This window comes from Anticarsia gemmatalis, chromosome 15 (genome assembly GCF_050436995.1).
Source record: "Anticarsia gemmatalis isolate Benzon Research Colony breed Stoneville strain chromosome 15, ilAntGemm2 primary, whole genome shotgun sequence".
Taxonomy (NCBI): Eukaryota; Metazoa; Arthropoda; class Insecta; order Lepidoptera; family Erebidae; genus Anticarsia; species Anticarsia gemmatalis.
Genome location: NC_134759.1, coordinates 10,971,396 through 10,996,601, shown reverse-complemented (window position 1 = coordinate 10,996,601; position 25,206 = coordinate 10,971,396). Strand labels below are relative to the sequence as shown.

At 35.2% G+C, this 25,206-nt stretch overlaps 1 protein-coding gene and 1 non-coding gene across 2 annotated transcripts in view; one reads left to right on the top strand and one right to left on the bottom strand.

Annotated features, from left to right (window-relative positions):
- LOC142979038 (uncharacterized) overlaps nt 1-25,201 on the top strand; it is a 68,560-nt gene extending 43,359 nt beyond the window's left edge. The window contains exons 6-12 of the mRNA XM_076123794.1: nt 2,013-2,210; nt 2,752-2,850; nt 3,752-3,850; nt 11,842-11,976; nt 22,878-22,953; nt 23,330-23,434; nt 23,743-25,201. Coding sequence (XP_075979909.1) covers nt 2,013-2,210; nt 2,752-2,850; nt 3,752-3,850; nt 11,842-11,976; nt 22,878-22,953; nt 23,330-23,355 — 633 coding nt within the window. The 3' untranslated portion in view covers nt 23,356-23,434; nt 23,743-25,201. The remainder of the gene's footprint in view (nt 1-2,012; nt 2,211-2,751; nt 2,851-3,751; nt 3,851-11,841; nt 11,977-22,877; nt 22,954-23,329; nt 23,435-23,742) is intronic.
- On the bottom strand, nt 3,902-3,973 carry TRNAC-GCA (transfer RNA cysteine (anticodon GCA)). Its single transcript has one exon. It is a non-coding gene; the product is annotated as a tRNA-Cys (tRNA).
- Nucleotides 25,202-25,206: the final 5 nt, after the last annotated feature.

Genomic DNA, 25,206 nt, shown 5'->3' with positions numbered 1-25,206 from the left:
TCATCTGATGCGCGTGGTCACAGAGGACTGTTATTCTGTGTAGAGGCTCTTAATCACGCACGAGAGAGCAAACACAGTCTGATTGTGGAACAACATCGGGTTCCGGCGACTCTTGACAATTGAAGTTGACTATCGATCGACATGAACACGAAAAACATTTAAAAATAAAATGCTCTATCTATATTTAGTTAACATTCGTAAACTTTTTCTTTTCCTTCTGTTATCATAATATCGTATATTGCTTTTTGACATAGGTGAAGCTGGATAAACCGATTTGTCGGGCTTCAGAAGAACCCTTATAATTCGATATTGGTCTATTTTCCGCAAATTCTTCACTGTCTTGTGTTGTTTAGGAGAAGCATAAAAGGATTGTTTATGTTCAGTCGACTGTAATGGTGACAAATGGGACAATATTTTTATATTATGGAGGTTTTAACACTACTACACGAACAACCAATGTTTTGTGTGACAAAATATCTGGGTGGGCGGGGTGCAGGTAAAATATCTCTATACTACCTGTGCTAATAATGTGTTTGTTACTTACCTAACATCACAATGCCTTATACGTTATGTTTTCCTAGTACCAAGTGACACACTACAGACAGGTGGTACAACATTGTACCGACTCAGTTCGCTCAGGTTACGACATAATTATTATAGGTACGTGTTAAAACAATGCATATTATGCTTTTGTGTTATTTTTTTGTAACAACATAGTAAGTACCAAGAATAGCAACGAGTATATACGTATTCAACTAGGATAATATAAAAAATCTTTAAGGCTTAGTTAACTCCAAACAAAAGACATAAAAAAAGTAAATATTAGAACAAAAACGAACCTTTCCAATACCTTCCTTCAATATTATCTTAACGTATGGAGAATTTTATCACATCACGCATGGACAATCAATCATACGGAGCCTTCGCGTCACCGAGCACTGATAATAATGCGACGCGTGAATAATTGTCATGTTTTATATCGAGTTCAGTAAAAAGTGAAAGAAATATGTTCGGTTTATATCGCCGTTGCTTTGCTATACGCATCGCTGCAGGAAATTGAAAATGATATCACTTAGATATATTTGGAAACTAGTAATGTGAGGAGTAGGTAGAATTTTCTAGATGACAAAGATTAAAAAGGAATGCGTTTTGCTTACATTGAAGGGGTAATCATATACATATTATGTAGATCGCAAATTAATTTACTTGAGTTAGCACTTGTATTCAAAATTTTGAAAATGTTGTAGGATCGTGACTTCACTTTATTTTTTGGTTTAAAACGATGATGCAAAAATAAAAATAAATCCCTAAAAAGATAGATATTCGCATAAAAAGATAAGCATTTATTTTTTGCCTGTACATACTAATAAGTAAGTATTATTTTCTGTTTATAAACTCTATTACAGTTTTTATCTTCGCATTCCATTTATCTGTTCTTTCACTAGTCCAGCCTTTATCGACTTAATATCCTAATGCACTTCCTGTATCGTATAAAGCGGAAAGATCCGATAATTTCTACTCTAGCTATTAATTCCGGCTGACTGCTCAGATCTAACTAGCTTCGGTAAAGCTAGAAATACAGGCATGCTTCACTGAGTAAAGCACTTATTCAATACTCGACTTACTTTGAGAACTTTTCATGAGGTTTTTTCATTTGTAAGGAAGTTTCCAGGATGTTTTTATTGTTTTTTAGTCGTATAGCTTTCACTTTGATGTTAAAAGATCTTGTAAACGTATTTGATGATTTTATTAGTAAATATTCTATACTTTAAGTTATTTCCAGTAGGTTTCCTTTCGACTTATAATGCTTACAAAGTTTTTTGTCCTATAGCCCATTTTAAATTTTTTTTTTTACTTCGTCAGTTTTTCAATGTCGGCAACACTTAGTTCGATCTTAAAACTCAGGGAATTAAGGCCTTACCTTAAATTAACCTATTTGACTTTCATCATAATTGAGACTTAATCTTAAACTATCATATAAACTTTCTCTTCAAAAATCTTTATTTCTACAGGTGGGACGAACAGCCCTCCACGTGGCTTGCGAAGGCGGACACTCCTCAACTGCTGCATTCCTAATATCTAAAGGCGCTTCAAAGGAAGCCAGTGATAACTCAGGACGTACTCCACTGCACCTGGCCGCTGTACACCGACATACGGAACTGGTGCGAGTGCTACTGGACGCTGAGTGCCATGTCGATGCTGTTGACAACGTGAGTTTATGATTGATTGCCTGGTATCTGAAATGAGATTGTACCTGATTCCGGCCGATAGAAAAAAAGATGGCGTATGAGTCTTTATTTCTTAGCTGCCTTAAGAGTGTCGAGGAGTCCTTTAGGCTGGACATAGTTTTCAGATAGTGTTTGTGGGATTGCATTTATTTATAACAAAATAAATCGAAGGATCCTTTTACCTACTTGCCTATGCCAATAATGAGCGCCGGGCTATACTCGGCTCAAAGTTGGCCATTTTACATTTCTCGATATAGAACCTACTAAAATAACTAAGAGCCACTATCTACACCACACCTCTATAAATATAAATTACAAAAATCACCATCTAATTAACTCATAAAGGTTATATGGTAAATATAATACACCCATATCATATTAATTTGTCATTCACACAAAGAGGGCAATTACAGAAGGCAAAATATTATGAATAAAACATCCACGCTTAATACTGGGTGCTGTTTATATTTGCTGAGGATCAATGACTCTTATTGTGATGGAAGTAAGGTTTATTTTGTTGTAGAACGGAGTGACGGCATTGCAAATGGCTTGTGCCCAAGGTTGCCGAGGCATCGTAGAACATCTGCTTGCATTCGGCGCCAATGTTCATCTACAAAACAATGTGAGTTATCTTTTTATAAGGTTTTGTTTTCGCATCAACGGAGGTTTTAATTTTGAAATTCGCAGTTTGAGAGGAAACATTGTTTCTTCGTTATTTAAAAATAGCTTCGCTTGCTCGTCTTTGTAACTATAGGTAGGTTAAAGGTAGTTGAAAAGGCAGTTTTAGTGATAACGTATATCTGTTCCATTGACGATTCTAGCGATAATTAAAACAAATTGAACTGAGACTAATTTCTCTATCGACAACATACTAATAGGCAAGGCAAATCGATACAAATATACAAATATAGCAAGATATTCTAAAACCGCTAAATATACGCTAAAACTCACAAAAAATGGGTAATAATTTGAAAGGAAAGGAATTGTAGAGTATACTTTGTTAATAAAAATATTTTCATCGCCAGAATTACTCTTTTAAAATATTACAAATCTGATAATGAGAAGGCTCAACAATGGCGAGAGCAAAATAAAAACAAAAACGTGACTGCTTATTTCCGAGGCGCCATTTTTCTCAGTTCTTCCGAAAATATAATTAATGGACGTTCCATTGCTATTCACGGAACGCAGGTATTTCATTTACATCTTTAAATGATAAATTATTTTATTATTTACTCTAGGGACCATATTAAAACAGTTATTGACTTTTACTTGAAATTGGTCACCCACATTTAGTAGTACCCTTATGTAGAGAACATAAGGGTAGCGACTAATGTTACATATTAAACTAGGATAGAAAGCATCTAATCAAAATATCTTTGCTTGTTATACATAAATCAAATTTTCTTTTTATAAAGCCCGTACAAGGCCTACAATGCATTGAAAAAACAACTAAACACACAAAATTCGCATATTATACTATAGTAATTTTCATAAAAAAATAATAATATCTTGTATTTGTTCAGGTTGGTTCATCGGCGCTACACGCAGCATGCGCGGCTGACGCAAACGACATCGTTGAGCTACTATTAGCACACGGCGCCGACCCAGCACTCACAGATCAGGTAAAAATATCTAGAAATTCACAAAAACCCTGGACAAAAATACCAATTGAAAGGGGACACCCGGGTTTGAACCGGGGACCTCTCGATCTGCAGTCGAATGCTCTACCACTGAGCTATATCCCCGCTTGACTACGTTGTCAAAATACTCGATCCAAACCTGTTATCTCCTCCTACACAGTAGTGACGTCACTCAATTAACATTCTAGAAAGGCAAGTTGATAATGTCATATTGTCCTCCCACTGATAACTGTAATATCGTCGTTCTAACAATAATGACGCAATCTGTTGACATACGGTTTTTTGCAAATGTATAAGTATAGTATAGTGCTATAGTATTTGCTTAGCAACCATACAATTTCAAAGTTTGCGTTTTCGTATGATATTATTATGGTATTATATACTTGTTAATATTTTAGTCGTAAGTAATTTTTCCACATTGCAATAAAGCAAATACATCTCTACTTAGAAGCTATGTATGATTCGTTGTTCTATACATTAAAATTTATCAATTGTCGGTGGGTATTGATTTTTATGATAAAAATTGTTGTAAGTTTCACAAAGAGCACGTTAGGTCTAACACAGATTTGTGTATGTAATTGATTGTTCAGCTTATCGTAAAAGTGGCTAAATAATTCAACTATCAATACTACTGTACTACAGAAACTCTTGCCGGTCGGAAGGACAGTTTCAAGTCTAAAGGGTGGATAACCTTATTTAAATTTTATATGAAAGTCGGTCTCGAGGCGCGCTCCCTATAAATATCAACTGGACTAAATATAAATTAGGAAAAACATCACGCTATCTATTCCTGAGGGATATACCTTACATTTATATTTTACCATTTCTATTAGTACCTTGTAAAATTGTAATAGTTTATGTACGAGTACGTCTTATCAGCATATTTCTAACAAACAACGAACGACTAGCGTTACAGCTAAACCTTCACTGAAAATCTTATTGAATTGCTATACTTTATTGTGTAAGTAATTGTCATAATATAAATAACATTATTTTTATCTTGTGCCTAAAATACTCTGGGATATTTAAAGATGCTTTTTATCTGATAATCTTATCTTATCCTGAGTCTTTTAATCAAATGTTTTCAGCCAATTTGTAGAAAGTTCGCAGTCTATAAAAATCAGAAATCAGATGTATAAGTCAAGATTGAGATAAAATAAAATAATGTATTTATTATTTACATACGAGTTTGTACTACTATTGAAATATTTTTTTATTGCAACTCATACGTACAATTTATATATTCATACGTATCGCTGCTTCGTATACCAGGCTAGCATAAATGGAAACACGTTGATATTCGATTGCAAACAATCACATTTCAATGGAATTTGCATCGAACGCGTAATATTTGATGCCATCAAAAACATTCTGTAAAAACCTCAAGTCTCGCCGTAAAAAGTTGTGAGATCTATATAATACCAAATCGATTAATCTATTTAGTCTCTACTTAAAGGACCTTCTGTCTTAAGTTATTACGTATGTTATTATCATGCCAATTTAAAAAAATACCTTTAAAACCAATAGACCGACCTGGCCATCGCATGATTTAATTATTAGTATGTATCACACTACACAGCACGAAGAGAAGTTAATGCTCCTGAAATGTTAATGGCGAATTTGTGTTTTCTTGCGATGACCAAGTCGACCTATTTGTTTTAAAGGTATTTTTTTTTTAATTGGCATGATAATAACATACGTAATAACTTAAGACAGAAGGTCCTTTAAGTAGAGACTAAATAGATTAATCGATTTGGTATTATATAGATCTCACAACTTTTTACGGCGAGACTTGAGGTTTTTACAGAATGTTTTTGATGGCATCTCACTTCTTTTTGTAGAGCGAACATAAGTCCAATTTGTATGGAAAGACGTTTTTTTTTCATAATTCAACATATTTTCCTATGGGAATGTTGTTCAGTTTCATGGGCTTAACACCCTTACCCACCCTATACCCCCTCCCGCTATGCCTTATATAGTAGGTACCTATTTACACCTATTTATTTTATTTTCTACAGTAATAATAATTCATTAACTGCAAATGTAACCTTGTAATCTTATACATTTATATGGGATTACAAAGTTATTGTTGCAGTTGGTGTATTTAGAAAACTGGACCGAAATTAGGAAATATTACATTTTTCCCATGATTAAGACACTAAACCCTATTTGTATTCTAAATTTTAAGCTTCTAAGTCTGCTAGAAGAACCTTAGACTTTTGATGATCGGTGAGTCAGTGAGTCAGTGAGTCAGTGAATCAGTGAGTGACAAAATTCAAAATTTTAACAAGTTGTCATTCTTAAACTACTGCTTCAAATTGACTGAAATTTTAAATATACCGTGTTTATACAATGACTAATTAGTTGCTGAAAATCTAGGCTTCTTGTTCTTGTTTTATCCACAACGAAATTATAGGGTTGTCAAAAATAGCCCGAATCGCTTCGAGAAAAGGATGTTACGGCCGTGCCGCTTTTTTTTTGCTCGACTTGCGGGGGCACTTCCGTGCCTCCAGATTCAAGCTGAATTTTATAAATTATTGATACAATTTGTTTTGAATATTTAAGTTGGATGAGGTCTTTGTTTGCTTCATATTTTTGATTGCAAAGTATCTTTCGTGGGAACAGCCGGATTCTGAATATTTTTTTATTATAATTGTTTGTTACGTTAAAAACCGTTCTGAAAGTAGCACAACAAAATTAAATTTCGATTGGTTTCTCAATAAGATGGTGTTCATAAAATAGTTGTCACAAATCTAAATGCATAGGAAATATCTTGCTACTCTACAATTTAGTAGAAATGGACTCTATTTCTCATGAACTCCTAATTATATTCTGCGAAGAACAGATAATGTTTACTCTTAGACCGTTCCGAGAACTCTCCATACAAGTAGTGAATCTTTTGTTGCAATTATAGTACGGGGAAATGATCACAAGAAGGGAAGCCAAAGAAAATGTATGACTATTGATTGTGTGAATACATAATAAGAATGATTTATTAGCAAACCCTGACTTAACATTCCCAAAATGACTAAGGAGATTTACCTACAATATAATAATATAATACCTACCTTACAAAGATACTAAGGCTATTTTTTAAGTAACTTATCCCCAGTCTCTGAGGTACATTTAGCGGTCTTTTCAATGGCGTTAAAACTCATATAAAAGACGCTATTGAATAGATAAACCACCACTAAATGTACTCAGAAACCGGGAGTTAATCGTTTTAAATGCGTGGTATTCAGTTAAATTCAAAAGAAAAACTGGCTACTTCTACCAACAAAATATTTGACCCATAACATTATAAAGTAGAAATAATACAAAATAATTCACAAAATTAATTTACGGAGACCGATAAATTTTTAATCCAATCATAAATTGGGGCTCACGCTTACGCAAACGAAAAATAACGATAACAATCTAAAAATTATTATGAACATACAAAGAAAATTCTTTACAAACTTTGTTTTATGATTCGAAAGCAATTCGTTTGAGGTTTACATCTAGATAAGCACAATAGGTAGTAAGCAGTAATGGACTCGTAAACTAACATTGTAAGCCTGCCTGTATTTCAATTTAATTAGTTGGCATTCCTAACGTAAATATTAGTCAGTATATAACATAAGCCGGTATAAAAGTAAAATATTTTTAACTAACATACTAATATTTACCTAATACAAGCATTGTATCGTTTGCATAAAATGAATAACCTCCCTTCTCTTTAAAATAGCTTCTACTTCAATTTCAAGGCTTGGTTAAAAATAGTTCTCTATTTTCTTTAACAATAGCCAGGAACACATAAACTACAACAAGTATCTGCTCTTGTAGTACAGAATCAGGCAGCAGGCTCAGGTCCACTGAATTATTGAAAAGCACGACCTCCGCGCCGGCTCTGCTCTCCTGGTACATTCACAGCTATTGCATAATACAAATTGCAAACTGTACGCCGTGTACCTGTAAACGTTAGGTAGAAACGATTGGATCACGCTATGTTATTATTATTATATCACCGATGTTACTGAGCAAGAATAATTTTGAGAAGCAGCATACATATCTAACGGCTATCACATTATTTAAGTAACCTGTATAATATTACCTCCAAATCTTTTCTTTCTAATACCAGCCGAATAAAATAAAAACTAAAAATATATCGTAACAAATATTTTAATTACAGTAATAATTTGCTTTGCTCTACATTGAAAAGCCTACAATATGCGTTGATAACTTGATAATGTCAAAACAAAGCATGTAGGTAAATACAATAACAGTTTATCGTGCAATAATGAATAATAGTGTAAACACAGCCTGTTGTTGTTATTCGCATGGCCGAGTGTAGAATAACATAATACACGCGACACGATTAAAATGAATTACTCATGTACAAATCTGCTTTATACGTAGTTGGTCTTAAATGGGAACACATAATTTCCTGTATTGATAAAATGTAAAAAATACTCTTAACGTATTAACAGTACATAGTACATATTACGGTATTGTGTTTATTATAGCATACCTCTTTCAGTGAAATAAGAAAATATATTTTATGCCTGTCAAAAACTTTGTGAGCAGGCTGGGCTCTCTTAAATTTTCCTAATAAGGCCGTACTTAAAGGCTCGCAAGGAGTTTACAACTAAAAGATATTTTTTTTCACGAAATGAATACTTTACAAGTACCCAAAGTACTTACTTATATCTACTGCTAATATTTTTGATGATGATAAATGTCATAATATTTGATTTATTTTGTGTTACCTTATGTTCTACTATTTTCAAATATATCTATAACATCTGCTTCGTTAAAAGTCATTTACAACATCATCGAATATTGGGTAGACTCTTAAATTGTCTCCGAAGATCGTCATAGTAAATTTAATTAAAGATATCATCAAATTCAATTTCAAAAAGCTTTTTTTTATTGCAACATACATTGTTTAGATATCTTAGTTAAGATGTCAAAGTAATCTGGCCGTCACACGGCATGCAATAATTAGTAACACTTGGTATGTATTATATAATTCTATTTAAAATACCAATAATCTTCTACCATTGCATTGTTTAACATAACCAAATAAAGCCCACACCAGACCTTTAAAACAACAAGCTATTGACCAAAACTTGCCACCCGTTATTGTTATTTGACAGTAACAGCGACATAAAACTATTTGTCAACCATCAGTGCCATCCCTCGGGAAATTATCGCAATAGATAGTTTCAACCACTCGACAACAGTTTTGGGAAATAGTTCAATTCATCTGAAATTGATATTTACACAACTGCGGGAATATTAAGAGATGAATTGATGTTGGAATTGATAAATAAACTATAGATTTTTGATAGTCTAGTTTATTCGGACGTTTGGGAATAGAATTGAATATAGCTATAAACTGTTTTTTTTTTTCAGGGAATGAAATCTAGGTTTTATTATGTAAAGAAGCCTAGTGGTTTCCCGATTTGGTTGTTTTCGCGTTACACGGAACATAAATAAACACTGTCACGCCTTTTTCCAATAGAAGCAGGCAGAGACCAAAAAACAGGTTTAAATTTAGAAAGATGTACATAATTGATGCTCATTATTTTGGCTATATTTATATAACTCTATATTTTATTCTAATAAATGCTTTTTCTAATTTTGACACTTAATTTTACATATGTAGCTGTCAGAAATGCATTGTTTTATATTCATAGCAATCTTTCCAACTTTTGTCCTCATCAGAACCTTCTTCGAACTTGAACGAGCACATAATAATATTAGAAAAAAATTAGTATCAATATTTTGAAGATTGAATCCAGCCGTTTGTACCAAAAGATTTGCCCTTAGCAACACAGTTAGTCATTCATTTTCATATAATTTTGTAGCTAGTTAACTCGACACCGCCTGGCAATAATAATAATTTTGATATAAGCAATACAGGTTAATTAAACGTTATTAATTTATCAATCAAATAAAATTAATTACTGTGCAAACACAATTATTTTACCTTTCATCCCAAATTACGTGGAAATATATTTCAATATTGACATTTTGCTCATATTACTTTAATACAATGAAATCAATTTGGTGAAATTGTAGACATACCATTCATTTTCCAGTCATACTGACATACCTATCACGCAAATTTGCACTAATACTTACAAAATTGTAGGATGATATTTAAGAAATTTTAAGTGCATTTAATTTGAAACGATTCTTCAAATTATACTATTGTTTTGGATAAATGCATAATACGAGAGTTATTCTGTTATTATAAATAGCCTAAAATGATTTTATTAAACTATGCACAGGTGCTTTATTTTTGGCATTAGTATATAATATTCTTTTTACTTCAGTAGGTATATCCATCAAAATCGCAGGCAGAAGGTAGGCTACAATTATTTTTACGCTATAGGGAGACTTTTGGGTGGCTCTTCCACATAAAAGTTAGTTTCCCCATTCAAGCACGAATAAAAATAAAATGTAAGTAGGTATGTTTAAAATGCCAATGCAAGCACAACAATTGCGAACACTTCTATCTAATCGTAAATCAACATAGTCAAGAGCACATTATAAGATTAGATATAAAATAAAAATGTTAATGTGATGCATCATTATGTCAAATCATATCACAACTATTGTTATCAGCAATTTCTGCTTAACGATTACTTGTAAAAGTAAATAAAGTAGAATAAATACAAACATCCATACATACAAAATATCACGTCTTTTTCCCATTCTCTGGTCAGGTCTGGTCTCAGAGACCAGTTTAGGGAACGTCACTTGGTACGATCCGTACAATCTTCCTTTGCTTTATTCAGATTCATACATATTGTTACACAGGACCGCCAGTTACCAGTATCAGACTTAGCTATTACATGACGTCTAAAAGTAAATGAGCAATATGGATAGGCACATGTTGCTTTAAGCAAGCTTTGGGCTATCTGAAAGCAATTTTAAGTTTTCTTTTCTGCAGATCGTATCGAAAGATAATATATTATACTCGTACTTGTCCCTCTTGGGAGCCACACTCTCATGCAAAAGTTGACATGAGTTAAAACACATTTAAAGTTATGTTTTAAAGTTATGTTAAAACACATTTAAATTGATACTTATTGCTTTTAAATTCAAAATCGTGGGATTTTCACTTTAACTTAGAAATATAAAAAAGCATGTTTATACATTTTAAAACTTTCATCCATTATAGGAGGGAATTGTCCAATAGTGGCATAAAATAATGTTAAATGATTTTTTAAAAGACTTGGCAAGTTATCAAAAACGAAATTAAAATCAAATTCATTCCTAAAATTGTTATTTAATACGAAATCCAATAGAATGATATAATGTTTCCAACGTTTGTACAGCTAATAGAGTTTGACTTGTGTGAGGCGAACTGAGCGGCAGTTTGCTTAGGATTTCATTACACATTCATATGTGAAAGTTTGTCAAGCGGCCTCAACTCCACAACACGAACCCACCTGCAATGTATGGATGTGTCGGCTCATCTGTATGTAGCAAAATGTAGAACGTAGATTTTTAAACGTTAATCTTGACTAAGAATAAGGTTCGCCCTAGGTTCGCCTTAGGTATATAACTTAAAAATATAGGTACAAATCTAGTTAAATAAGTAAGTAGTTTAAACATGCATTTACTTTTTATAGATCAGCATAGAATACTTTGAAGGTAATAAAAATTTTGGATTATCAATGCGCCCTCTTTTTACCTATCTATGAGCGTAGACCTTGCTCCTGAACATTTATGAAAACTGAAACTTTCGTTCCAACTCGTAGAACAACTCAAATTACAATTGCAGGAAATTAGTCTTGGTGCCATACTCTGACATGATACAGCAATCCAAGATTTTCGTTAAAAAGGGATAAAATTGTATAGGTACATTTTCTAGCGGTGTCCCTTTCTCACTTCACCATAAAAACTGGGCTCCTCCACCATGTCAGAGTACGGCCTCTTCATAATTATTTTCAATACGTATGTGCCTATTACCACAGTGGTCGCAGTCGCCGGTGAGCGTGGCTGGCGGCGCAGCGGAGTCTCCACCCGAGGGCTTCAGGAGAGCGGCGCGAGGATCCTTCTCCGCTATACTGGATCTACTGACCGCTACTGCCAACTTGGACTTTCATCAGGTATGACTTATTATACATATATTAACATTATTTTTTGTGTGTCGGGTACATTATTGACAACTTTTATTAGTCTATTTGTATTCACGGCACCTGAATACGTTAAACATCCGACATACTACGGTACAACATTAAAGCACCTAATTTAGTGTAACACAACTTTAAAAGTACAAAACCTATTAAAACATTTTGTTTATTATAAAAGTTAAGTAAACCTTAATATTAATTTTGCACGCCAACAATTTTTTTATCGCTTCGTCGTATTATATTCAAAAGTTCCAAACAACTTTCACTTTCGATGCCAATCTTTTTTTTGCCTTCATCGGATTAACGTACCAGGCAGGCAGAAAACAGTCAGAGGTTAACGACGTAACTGAATCAAACGGCACCTACTATGAAACGGTAAACAAGAAAGCAATAACGAAACGGTTATACAAAGAAACTCAAAGCACAGTAAATCCTTATGGCAAAAGTTTTAAACCTGTTCCGAGGCTAAGCGAGCAAGCGACTATCTCCTTCCTATCTTTTATGCTTTCCTATTACGAATACCATTTTATATAGTAACTTTTAGATCACCATAGCGAAATAGTTATTTTCTGTTTTCCAGACACATTTATGAAGAAAGGAAAACCATGTTTTCAATAACTTGTAATGGGATTACTTTCAAAGTGCTGACCAATAGCTACGTGATTTATTTCTTTGCTCAGACTCGTATGTTATTGCTATTAAACAAAAACCATTTAATAAAATGTAGAGACCTATTTAACCTATAGTGATACAGTATCCATTTCTATAATTTGACAAGTATAATAATTTAGCCAAATAGTGTCGAAAACATTCCCAATTCGCTAGCAGCAAACATTTGTACCGTAATGCTTCGAATAAGAGCTTATTAAGTAAATAGTAAGGCCAGGGGTGCCTCGACCTATGGATCTGTCCGACCATAGGAAAGAGGCATACGGGCATGCGATCCCGTCCTACCCGAGCCACTGCAGCTCCTACCCATTCTCCCCTCCGCAGCTGCAGTGTCCAGTCCCCCCCCCCCCCTACCTTCATCCCATATTCCTCAACCACTACCCCGCATCCTTCACCACTACCTCAATTTTCCTCCCATACTCCCGTTGTACCGTAGGATTCCCAAGGAGGGTTGACGTCAGGCAGGCGGCCGGTTATAAAAATATCAGCCAAATCCCTTCAACATGGATTCAATGTATGAAAGATGCGATAGGACTAGGGCGTTCCCCCGAGGCGACGCGCAAGCGCAGCACCCGGCGCCTGCGAGAAATGGACGAGGGTTGTTGCATCAGGGACGGATGCAACGTAAGAAGCGAGTCCGTGGCGATGTAAAAATGAGGATTGCGAGTTGGAATGTAGGAACGATGACTGGAAGAGGTAGAGAGCTTGCCGATGTTTTAAACAGGAGGCGAATACATGTAGCATGTTTGCAAGAGACGAAGTGGAAAGGCACGAAAGCTAGAGAGATTGGAGAAGGATATAAATTTTATTATACTGGAAGTGATGGTAAAAGGAATGGAGTGGGTGTGGTGTTAGATAGAAAACTGAAAGAATGCGTGACGGACGTAAAGAGAGTGAATGATCGAATTATGTTAGTAAAAGTTATGATAAAAGATGTAGTGCTAAATGTTATGAGTGTATATGCGCCTCAAGTGGGATGTGATGAAGTAGTGAAAGACAAGTTTTGGCAGGAATTTGATATGGTAGTAATGAGTATCCCACAGAGTGAAGAAATCTACATAGGAGGTGATTTTAATGGACATGTAGGGAGAGCGAATGTAGGGTATGAAAGAATACATGGGGGGTGGGGTTTTGGTCAACGGAACCGTGAAGGGGAAACACTGCTAGAAGCTGCTTCTGCTTTTGACCTGGCCATAGCAAACACCTTTTTTCAAAAATTGGACCAACATCTTATCACTTACAAAAGTGGTCCGCATAGCACACAGATCGACTACTTCTTGCTCAGAAGGAATAGCTTCAGCACGGCCAAGGACTGCAAAGTCATACCTGGGGAGCCACTTGTGTCCCAACATAGGTTAATGCTCCTAAAGATATGTATAAAACTGAAAACAGCGATAAGTAGACCAAAACCTCTACCGAAAACGAAATGGTTTATGTTAGAAAAGAAAGAATGTGCGGATGAATTCCAGAAGAGAGTGACAGAAAAGATGATAGACATGGAAGATGATATACGGAAGAAATCCGCTAATGAATGCTGGAATGAAATGGCTTCTTGTGTAAGGAGTGTGGCGACGAATGTTTTTGGTGAGAGCAAAGGGAAAAGAATGATTGATAAAGATACATGGTGGTGGAATGAAGAGGTACAAAGGGCACTGAAAGAGAAGAAGGATGCATTTAAAGACTGGAAAAGTGTGGACATATGTAACCCCATTATGAGAGAGGAAAAACGCAAGGTGTATAATGAAAGTAAGAAACAAGCTAAGAAAGCTGTGGCTATTGCAAGGGGCAAAGTCCAAGACAACCTATATAAATCCTTAGAAACTCCCCAAGGACAAAAGCAATTATACCGGTTAGCTAAAGCTAGAGAAATTAATGGAAGGGACATTACGAAAATAAAATGCATTAAAGATGAGAGTGGAAAAGTTTTAACTGCCGATGAGGATATAAAAGGACGCTGGAAGTTGTATTTTGAAAAGTTAATGAATGAAGAGAATGATTGGAGCAAGGAAATAGAAGAAGTACCGAGGAACTTAGGAATGATAAGGAAAGTAAGTATAGATGAAGTAAGAAAGGCTGTAATGAGCATGAAAAACGGCAGAGCAGTTGGTCCAGATGGCATACCATCTGAAGTATGGAAGTTTCTGAAAGAGGATGGATGCAAGTGGCTGACTTTATTCTTCAACAAGTTGTTACAGGAAGAGATTATACCAGATGAGTGGTGCAACAGTACACTGGTGCCTATTTACAAAAACAAAGGGGATGCACAAGAATGTAACAACTACCGAGGAATAAAGCTCATGTCACATAGTATGAAAATTTGGGAGAAAGTGATAGAAAGAAGAATGATTTGATTATTAGTATGTATCACACTACACAGCACGACGAGAAGTTAATGCTCCTGAAATGTTAATGGCGAATTTGTGTTTTCTTGCGATGACCAAGTCGATCTATTTGTTTTAAAGGTATTTTTTTTAAATTGGCATGATAATAACATACGTAATAACTTAAGACAGAAGGTCCTTTAAGTAGAGACTAAATAGATTAATCGACTTGGTATTATATAGATCTCACAACTTTTTACGGCGAGACTTGAGGTTTTTACAGAATGTTTTTGATGGCATCTCACTTCTTTTTGTAGAGCGAATAGAGCAAACATAAGTCCAATTTGTATGGAAAACCGTATTTTTTTCATAATTCAACATATTTTCCTATGGGAATGTTGTTCAGTTTGATGGGCTAAGCACCCTTACCCACCCTATACCCCCTCCCGTTATGTCTCATATAGTAGATACATATTTACACCTATTTATTTTATTTTCTACAGAAATAATAATTTAATTCATTAACTGCAAATGTAACCTTGTAATCTTATACATTTATATGGGATTACAAAGTTATTGTTGCAGTTGGTGTATTTAGAAAACTTGACCGAAATTAGAAAATATTGAATTTTTCCCATGATTAAGACACTAAACCCTATTTGTATTCTAAATTTTAAGCTTCTAAGTCTGCTAGAAGTACCTTAGACTTTTGATGATCGGTGAGTCAGTGAGTCAGTGAATCAGTGAGTGACAAAATTCAAAATTTTAACAAGTTGTCATTCTTAAACTACTGGTTCAAATTGACTGAAATTTTAAATATACCGTGTTTATACAATGACTGATTAGTTGCTGAAAATCCAGGCTTCTTGTTTTATCCACAACGAAATTATAGGGGTGTCAAAAATAGCCCGAATTGCTTCGAGAAAAGGATGTTACGGCCGTGCCGCTTTTTTTTTGCTCGACTTGCGGGGGCACTTCCGTGCCCCCAGATAAGAGAAGAGTGCGAGGTAACCCAAAACCAATTTGGTTTTATGCCAGGACGGGGCACAACAGACGCAATATTCGCATTACGCCAGTTGTGCGAAAAATTTAAACATGCGCATAAAAACCTGCACATGGTCTTCATCGACCTTGAAAAAGCCTATGACCGAGTGCCTCGTAAAGTTTTGTGGTGGGCTTTGAGAAAGAAGAATCTGCCTGAGAAGTATGTAAGGATTGTATGTTCGATGTATGAAAGTGCTAGTACTCACGTCCGGTCCGAAGCTGGGTTAACTGACAAGTTCAGTGTGGCTGTAGGCTTGCACCAAGGGTCGGCTTTAAGCCCATTTCTGTTTCTTCTTGTCTTGGACGCTTTAACCGCCGAAATCCAACGAGAGGCACCTTGGTGCATGTTGTTCGCCGACGACATTGTACTTGTTGGAGAAGATGCAGCCGGAGTACAGAGCAGACTCGAGCAATGGCGGGAGAGGTTGGAGAAGGTTGGACTAAAGATCAGCCGAACTAAGACCGAGCACCTTTACTGCGACTTTGGTGGTCCCTCAAATTTCTCCCCCATTGCTCTAAATGGCGTTTCCCTGCCAGTATGCTCCGATTTTAAGTACCTTGGCTCCCTCATTCAGAGCGACGGCGAAATTGACCGAGACGTGAATAATAGGATAAATGCTGGCTGGATGAAATGGCGACAGGTCTCTGGTACAACGTGTGACCCCAAAATGCCTCTTAAGCTCAAGGGGAAAATCTACAAAACGGTCATCAGACCTGTTGTCATATACGGATCTGAGTGTTGGGCAATGAAAAAGACGAATGAAAGAAAGATGCATGTAAATGAAATGAGAATGCTAAGGTGGATGTGCGGTGTGACAAGAGTGGATAGGATAAGGAATGAGTACATTCGAGGAAGTTTAAAAGTTGCGGCAGTCACAGAAAAACTAGAGAGTAGGAGGCTATCATGGTATGGACATGTCATGAGAAGAGAAGAAAGCCATGTTACGAGACGAGTGATGAATATGAATGTAAGCGGACATGTAAGTAGAGGAAGACCAAAAAAGAGATGGATGGATTGTGTGAAAGAGGATATGAACAAGAAAGGGGTGAGTACAGAGTTGACGGCTGAAAGGGATGAGTGGAGGAGGAAGACATGTTGTGCCGACCCCACCTAGCGTGGGACAATGGTATAGAACATATATATAAGTAAATATTGTGGACAAATATATAAACATAAGGTTCACAAAAACATAAGTATTAACTAATTTGCTGGCTATCGTTGCCACGAATTAATTATAGAAATGAATGCTACTCAGAATCAAAATAGCGATGATTCTAAGAAAATCGTTTACATAAAATGTTCTGAAGATAAGTCCATTCCCAATTACAATATTAGAAGGATATTAAGTCTGGTTTCTAAGAGCTTTTAAAAAGCTTCAGATCGATTACGTGGGTTTTTGAATTAATAATTCTTTTAACCGCAATCGTTGGTAAAATTATTTTAATACCAAACTTTTGTTCATCATCACCGACTCTAAAGGACCCAAAAAAATTGGCCCAAAAGAATTTTACTTCAAATTCTAAAACGTAACTAAAACAATTGTAATAAATCACATGTCCCATTTGACATATCAGTTTAATTAGCAAACTGTAAATCTAACTAGTCCAGTTCAGAACTGAATCAATCGTTTGACAGGCTTCACTGCGTAACGGATTTTACTAAAGCACTATTCACGTCCATTTCATAAATCGGATAATAGATTTAAAGCCTCTTTGAAGCACATCCAATATCAATAATATTATCAAGTAGTTTTTGCTACCTAATTTACTTAAAGGTCTGAAACTTTTGAAATCTATTTCTAACTTCAGCTGTCCGACTTAGTACTTAAGATCAAAAGGCAATAAACGAATTGATTTTCAATCAACGTCAGCAAGAAATCCTTTTTAGATCAAGCGTTGCGCGTTTTAATTATTGGAAAATCATTCAAGGCAGTTCGCCTTTTTTTATAGTTCGCTTATCTATCAATCTTCTAACATTATTATAGTAAGTATTCTGTTTGGGTTTAATCGCTGTTTACTGAATTTTATTTTCAATTATTTTTTTAGCCGTCATGTAATCAACACCGACTTTCTTTCTGTTCTCTCTATAACTCTTTCTTCTCCTTTCTTTCTTTCTTTCATTTGTTTCAAGAATTATCGACACGACCATGTACGTTTACACACTTGATGTTTCATACAATCGTATATTTAAAGTTTCAAACTGTTCAGTGTCCGTTTCACAGCAGCTATGTAGTTATAAGTATCAAATAGCATATTATTTCCTTGATAAATGACAGCAAATGTATTAAAACAACTGTCAAAATACCATGTTATGCTATTTGATACTCACTAAGGGTAAGAACTAAATCTTTCACTACAAAGTTGCTTAACACTTTGTTTAATAAGATTACAGGCTGAGAAGCCTCGAGTCTCCAACTGTAAAGGGTTGTAAACGACATTAAACCGTCACGTCGTGAACAATTAGATAGCAGTAACGGGCGGGATTTGACCGGGACTATCGAGTTAGTCCCCGGCCTTTACGTGACCAGAACATTGTTATTGGTTTATAACTTTTGAAGCTGACCTGCTGTAAAATGGAATGTTTTAAACCAGACTGAAAATAATCAGAGTCGTAAGTTATATTTCTGTAAAGAAATAATTTTGACGAAGAAAATCAACGCCCTAATAGTCGTAGGCATACGAATGCTTACAAGCAATAAGTGGGGGGGAAAACTTTTTTGAACCCGTAAGATTTCTCTGATTATACAATATACATACATACCTCCTTTCGGAAAATTTACTTACCAATTTGCTAGCAAAAAGGGTAGGTTAAAAATAAAGTTTGTAAAAGTTTTATTTCAGTCTGGATACCTGTATTAGGACAAATCAGAGGATTGTCAATACAATTCTACAATGTGCGGTAATAGTCGTAACTGTATCAGAAAACTATAGTACTACTATAATGTTACGACAGTCTCGCAAACGATTCTCGAACACTTAATCCAGCAGTAACAATAGAAACAAACTCACTTGAAGTAAACTGCTACAACAATGGTTTAATCCGTACAAACGATTGTGCTACGCGTTCAGTGCTGCGGATTATGCATCATTAGGTACAAGTTCGCTCGGGTTTATGTGAATATAATAACTATGTAGGTATTGTTATACAATCTATGTTGTTATTGTTTCATGGTTTATTACGAACTTTCAATTCCAGTCTTGCTGTTTTTGTGATCTATTGTTTGATATTTGGACTCGAAAAGTGTTAGTTGTATTGATCCGATTTATGTCTTATGTAAAAAATATCTATATAGGTTCTTTATTGGAGTCAAAAAGTGTTCTGATTTTGACATATTATCTTTGAAATAAAAGTAAAGCTCAAAGAAAAATATACGGTCTTTAAAAACATACCTATTATTCATGTTTTCGGGAGACCAACTTGCTTGTAAGTATTCATAAACAAAGTTCGTAAGACCTGAGCTTTTAGCATTATTTTTCCACATTTTCTTTAGAAGTTCTACCTAAGAATAAGGTAGAGTAGGCACTGAAGTGTTTTCATAAGAAATAATGCATCATGGCGCAAACGACGCAAAAATGGGTGCCGAAAAAAGGTCACACATTTTATACAAAGGAACTTTTATCAACAGTCGGAGTCTCTTATTTACACAAAACATTTTTTGAAAGGTTTGTCCTAGTTCACTGAGAACCTGCGCATATTCTACTGGCAAACTAAACATGATACCTCACTCTTGCAAGTACTGAAAAACAAGTCTAGAAAAAAGATTACCTACCCTCATATTTTTCTAAGAAAGCGAGTTATGTTCTTGAAAATGTTTCGTAACGTAACAGGATCTGACCTCAGGCTGAACCGTAGTTGATAATCAAAATAAACGTTAGATAGAACCATCTCTAAGCAAAACGCCCTCAGGCTTTACTAAAACCAACCTCACTCACGGGATTATTTCTAAGCACCGACTTGTTTTCACAAACCAAGGGCGCTTTCGACGAAAAATCTTAATATAATAAAAATATGAAGCTCTTTAGAACACATTCGAGCGTGACTCGAGTGATTCCTCTTACGTTTTTATTGAAATGTTTTTAGAATAAATTTCTATGTACCGAGAATCAGCTTTTATTTTCAATTTGGTTCGGATCACTCGGTGAAGTTGTGAGTGCTTTGGAATTTTTAACTTGACATGTTGAATTATTTTTGTATTGGACCTTATTCTGCACGTGTTAGCAAAATTTATAATTCATTTTTCCTCTCGTGCTGGCTGCAGCTCTATTACCTAGTACCTACCTACCTATCTTAAAATCCAGTCTAACGCTTTCACATATGTGTGCTAGTTTAGTTTGACATTTATTGGTAAATTGAAGCCTTGAAAAGGCGTGTAACGTAATACAATCAAGCTCACCGTCCTCCCCAAATTGGATCATGTAACTCTACATCAATAGACAATTCTAAATTGTTTTGAAAGCAACAACCGTTAGTATGAAATAACTTTTAGCTAACAAAATTCCCTGATACTAATAGTTTCGATAGTTACTGAAATTACAGTTAGAATTTCGGTTGATTATTAACCTACTTACTTCAAAAAGGAGGAGGTTCTCAAATCGGCCGGAGCGTACCTATACACTTTTTACGTGGGTAATGCATTAGGCATGCACCTACACTCTGGGTGGAATACAGGGTTGATTATGTGGGACTGTCCCGCCAGAAGATAATAGCTTCCTACTTTTTAGAACTTGTAGTGTTCCAATCAAATATATTAATTTTTAACCTATTTTATTCTAGAAGTTAGCGTGATTTAATGTAAAATCGACACAACAGTTAAAATGCAACGTTCTAATTTTGGTCCAAACTCTTTTGCACCTGTCTACCGTAATTTAAATTTCAAAGTTGTCAGTTTCCGTTCGCTCAGGCTCACGCCAATTTCCCGGCTTGATATCAATTTCCTGGGCCGTTTCATTCGATTTCACCGGTCGACGTGTTGTTGAACCACTCTTTACTGAATCCCAACTGTTATGGACACGACTTTTCGATTTATTCCTTTTAACGTAGCGATCGGAAGAATATTGATTAGGCTTTGCTTTGTGTGCCTGGTTGAACTATTGGGTAAAGATATTTTATGGATAATAGGTACTGTTGTGAATAATGTAATCTACTTATTTTAGTGATTTTTTTTGGTTATGGAATGACATAATGCTTCTGTGTATGGAACATAACGCATCATAATAAATCCTATATCAAACCTTTATAGAAATATAGCTTACCTGCTCCTAAGTTGAACCTAAATGATGCCATAAATTATAATTCAGGCAGTCTTACGACCCAAATAACTATAAAAGACAGACTTGAATGGTAAAATATCGAGGCAGTTAAAAGCAGAAACGGCAATAATTTATCTACCTTTAAACATTACTAAAGAGAAACAATTTATTCATAACGAATCGCTTAATTGGCAGAACTCGATACTTCCATTCAAACAATTGAGCTTTTAAAAATAGCTCGACGACCTAGCAAGGCCGTCTATGTTTAATTAAGACCTCGGAGGTTCCCTCTCAAAAATGCTTGCTTTTCCATTCCTCTTCCACTTACCATAATATTATGAGGTTCACAAGTGCTCTCTTCGTTTCAACGGTCCCGAGTCGCGTGTGAAATTATTCAATTTGCTTTCAAACGAGGGCTGTTACATCGAGCATAGAACTTATTGGATTGAACGGTAAAGTTTGCAGAAGCAAACGGCGTCTTAAACCTTGTTTATGGATCAATCTCTGATTCAAATTGTATTCGTGATCCGGATTAAGGTAGGTAGGTACCTATGATGTAACTTGGAAGCTAGTATAGTTAAAGCCGTTAGTTACTTTTTGTACTAAGTTCTTGTCGAGTTAGGTAGCTCCAGAATGATGAAACTTGTAGAATATGAGTAGTGAGTGAGTACCTACCTAAAATAAAATCACTAACATTAAGGCTACCGTATATTGTAAAAATATAAGTCACATCTTTATGGCTGTAACGCGTCGTTAACAGATAGGTAAGTTTGTCGTTATGACGATTAAAAACGTACCTACCTATTTATTAATTCTCGGAATAAAAATTACTCGTAGGTTTCTACCGCAAAAATACCTATAGCTAGCTATAACTTTGTTTCTTGGATAAATAATGATACCTACTTATTAAAAGACGCCTCAGCTCGGGGATTGACCTAAATTACACTTTCATCACTTTGTAAGCTGTCAGAAAATATTAGGCGTACATAAAATATTTGTCAACCCTTATCACAGTAGGTCGCCGGTCACTGGATAACGTTTGTGTCGGTATTCATGCCTAACGTCATCAAAGCCAATGTAATTTTATTCCCTTGGGTTCTATCGATCTCAACGTTCTCCCAAATGACTAAAATTGAGGGCAAAACTGATACATTCTGAACCGATATCATTATTTTTGTGATGTGTGAGCTTATATGGGTTCAACTGAACCTATCGAGCTTATTGGAAAAAATATAAGTTCCAAATTAGATATTGGTATGTGGATGGTTACATGGGTACAATAGCTACCTACTTAGAGTTCATGAATATAGGTAGGTACCTATTTTCGTTGTACCTACCTACCTACCTAGGTATTGACTACGAATGGTTTTCGTTTGTTTCATAGGCACCTGAATTAATGGTTTTTGCATAAAATACATATAAAACCTAGGAAGTGTAAGTATGCATAAAATAAGTAAAGAAAGGTTAAACTATAACTTGTACCTACGCTTGACCAATAATTACCGCCATACTTATCATAATTTTCCACATTTCCTTTCAAATCCATCATCAGAAAATAGTAAATTGCAGCTCATTGTTCTCAACACGTTGCAGGATCATTCCCTGTCGGGCTCGACGACGCCGCGCACCGACGATAAGTCCGGCGGACACTCGCCAGCCGCTAATGAAGGTATTGTATTCAGACAGCTTTTGTATGAAACTTTTATTTTAACTAGAACAACGGACGAATATCCTCTTGTCTTAACGTGCCAGCTTGCCAGCGCCTAAAGATTGCATTTGTTTGACTGGTTTTTAGTCATAAAAAGTCCATTAAGTTTTGGTAAGTACGTAGGTAGGTACATTATTTTGGTTAGTGTGCAAAAATATCTAACTGATAGCAACTGTTTGTGGGTTCGATTACAGAACAAATATTTGTTATTATTGAGTAGATAAATACCTAGGTAGGTACCAAATCGGTTAGGAAGCAATAGGTGCCTGCCTAGTTGCGTCAGATTTGAAGTACCTAGGCCATATTATTAGATATTAATTTCGTGGTTTTTATCCAGGCGTTGAGCACGACAGTGCGCGGTGATGGTCGGCCAGCACACTCCTCGACCGGCTGGCGCAACGTGGCTTCGCTGCAGACACCAGGCTCGCTTTACCACCAACCGGTATATATTATTCTTTTACTTGCCATAGTAGTTCCAAATGTAGAGATTTTTTATTTTTAGCACTAATAATCCGATTCAGGAATCGAACCCAAGACATCAACTTGCATAATAACCAGGTGTTTTAATGATGTTGTAGCATATCCTGGATCTCGTCGAGGCTATTAGGTATTTCCATCATTACTTTAAAAAGAGATCCATATCACAGTAGGTAATGTCTGAAATGGATCTTGGCGCTGATAATCAGAAACAGTTGCGATTATTTTTTTATAATCTGTACTATTTCAGTAACAAACTATTTCGTTTGTCAGGGTGTGCGCGTTACCGCGAGCTCTGTTACCGCGCTGCGCACGCGCACCTGCCCGAGGACGCGGCGCCGCGCCCCTGCGACTGCGTCAACTGCACGGCGCGCCGCCATTCATCCAACGCCCCATGAAATACGGCCACTGTGCGACTCACCACCGCACTCACTAGACCGGTCTCTGCTTTGCCGGATTTATCTAAATTGAAATAATTTTTGATCTCGAGTTAAGTGAACGGTCGAATTTTCTTGTCGCACGTCAAATATAATACTTTGAAAATTCGACCGCTTAAACTCAACGTTTTTAAAGATATTTCTATTTCTCAAAAACATATTTGAAAGCTTTTTGTGTACTTTCATAAGACAGAGATGGGCGAAATATTACCAAAGCAATTCAGTATTTCAACTTTTTTCTAAGAGCAAATAGTTGTCTGCTTAAATTGTGCATATTTATCAATGTTACGCTTTTTATAAATCAATGTTGCTTGCTCAGAATAGAGTGTATGTGTATTCTTGTCATCAAAATTGAGGTCAAAAAGGGCCCCATCCAATTCGTGGCCTTTCTACGATGGAACAATTTGGTCAATTCCTATAAATACATTAGTATCATCAATTGTAAATTACGGCTTCTCTGTCCTAGTGCCTTACCTGGTCCGCTTGTAAGAACCCACACCCAGAATAATATGGCACAATTTATTCCATTCAATGTAGGATTATAGTCCTCACGTTATAAATATGCACATCCACAATCGCTTTTGTAATTAAGGAAGGAAACGCATTACGCGCGTTAATTATTAATTCAAGATAAACTAATTGTAAAACATAATAATAATTAAATTGTATAAAAATTTGTCTGTCCATTGATATTAAGATTAAATTATCCTAGTGTAAGATTCGAATAAAATAATGTGGAAATTAAATTTACACAATTTATTTAGACGATTCTCTACATAAGAATTTTCCGTAACACTAATTTATTATAAAGAACACGTTTAATATAAAAATGTAAGCCAAAATCATATAACTTAGGTGTAAAGTGTAGGTGGCTATCATTATCTCTATGGTCCAGAGTATAGAACTGCTAAACTAATTATAATTCATGCGTGCTAAAGTATCATGACCTCTTAATTTTAGAGCCTAATATTAAATAATAGATAAGTATATCTAGATGTAATTTCTATATTAAATCATCTGACCTAATGTATACCTGTCCATCGGTGTAACTTTAAACGATTTATAATAATTATAATAATGTACATTAAATTCTATTTTATATTACATCGTTATAAATTATAAACATTAATTTTAATTACATACATTTTAAACTTCTGATCTATTTTCGATTGTACTTACCCAATGTCATTAAATTTTAATCGTACATTATTTAAATATTAACATGGCCTACCTACTTGCGTTATAAAATGTAATTTAAAATGATTCAAAAATAAAAACAAGATTACTATAAAAAAACCGT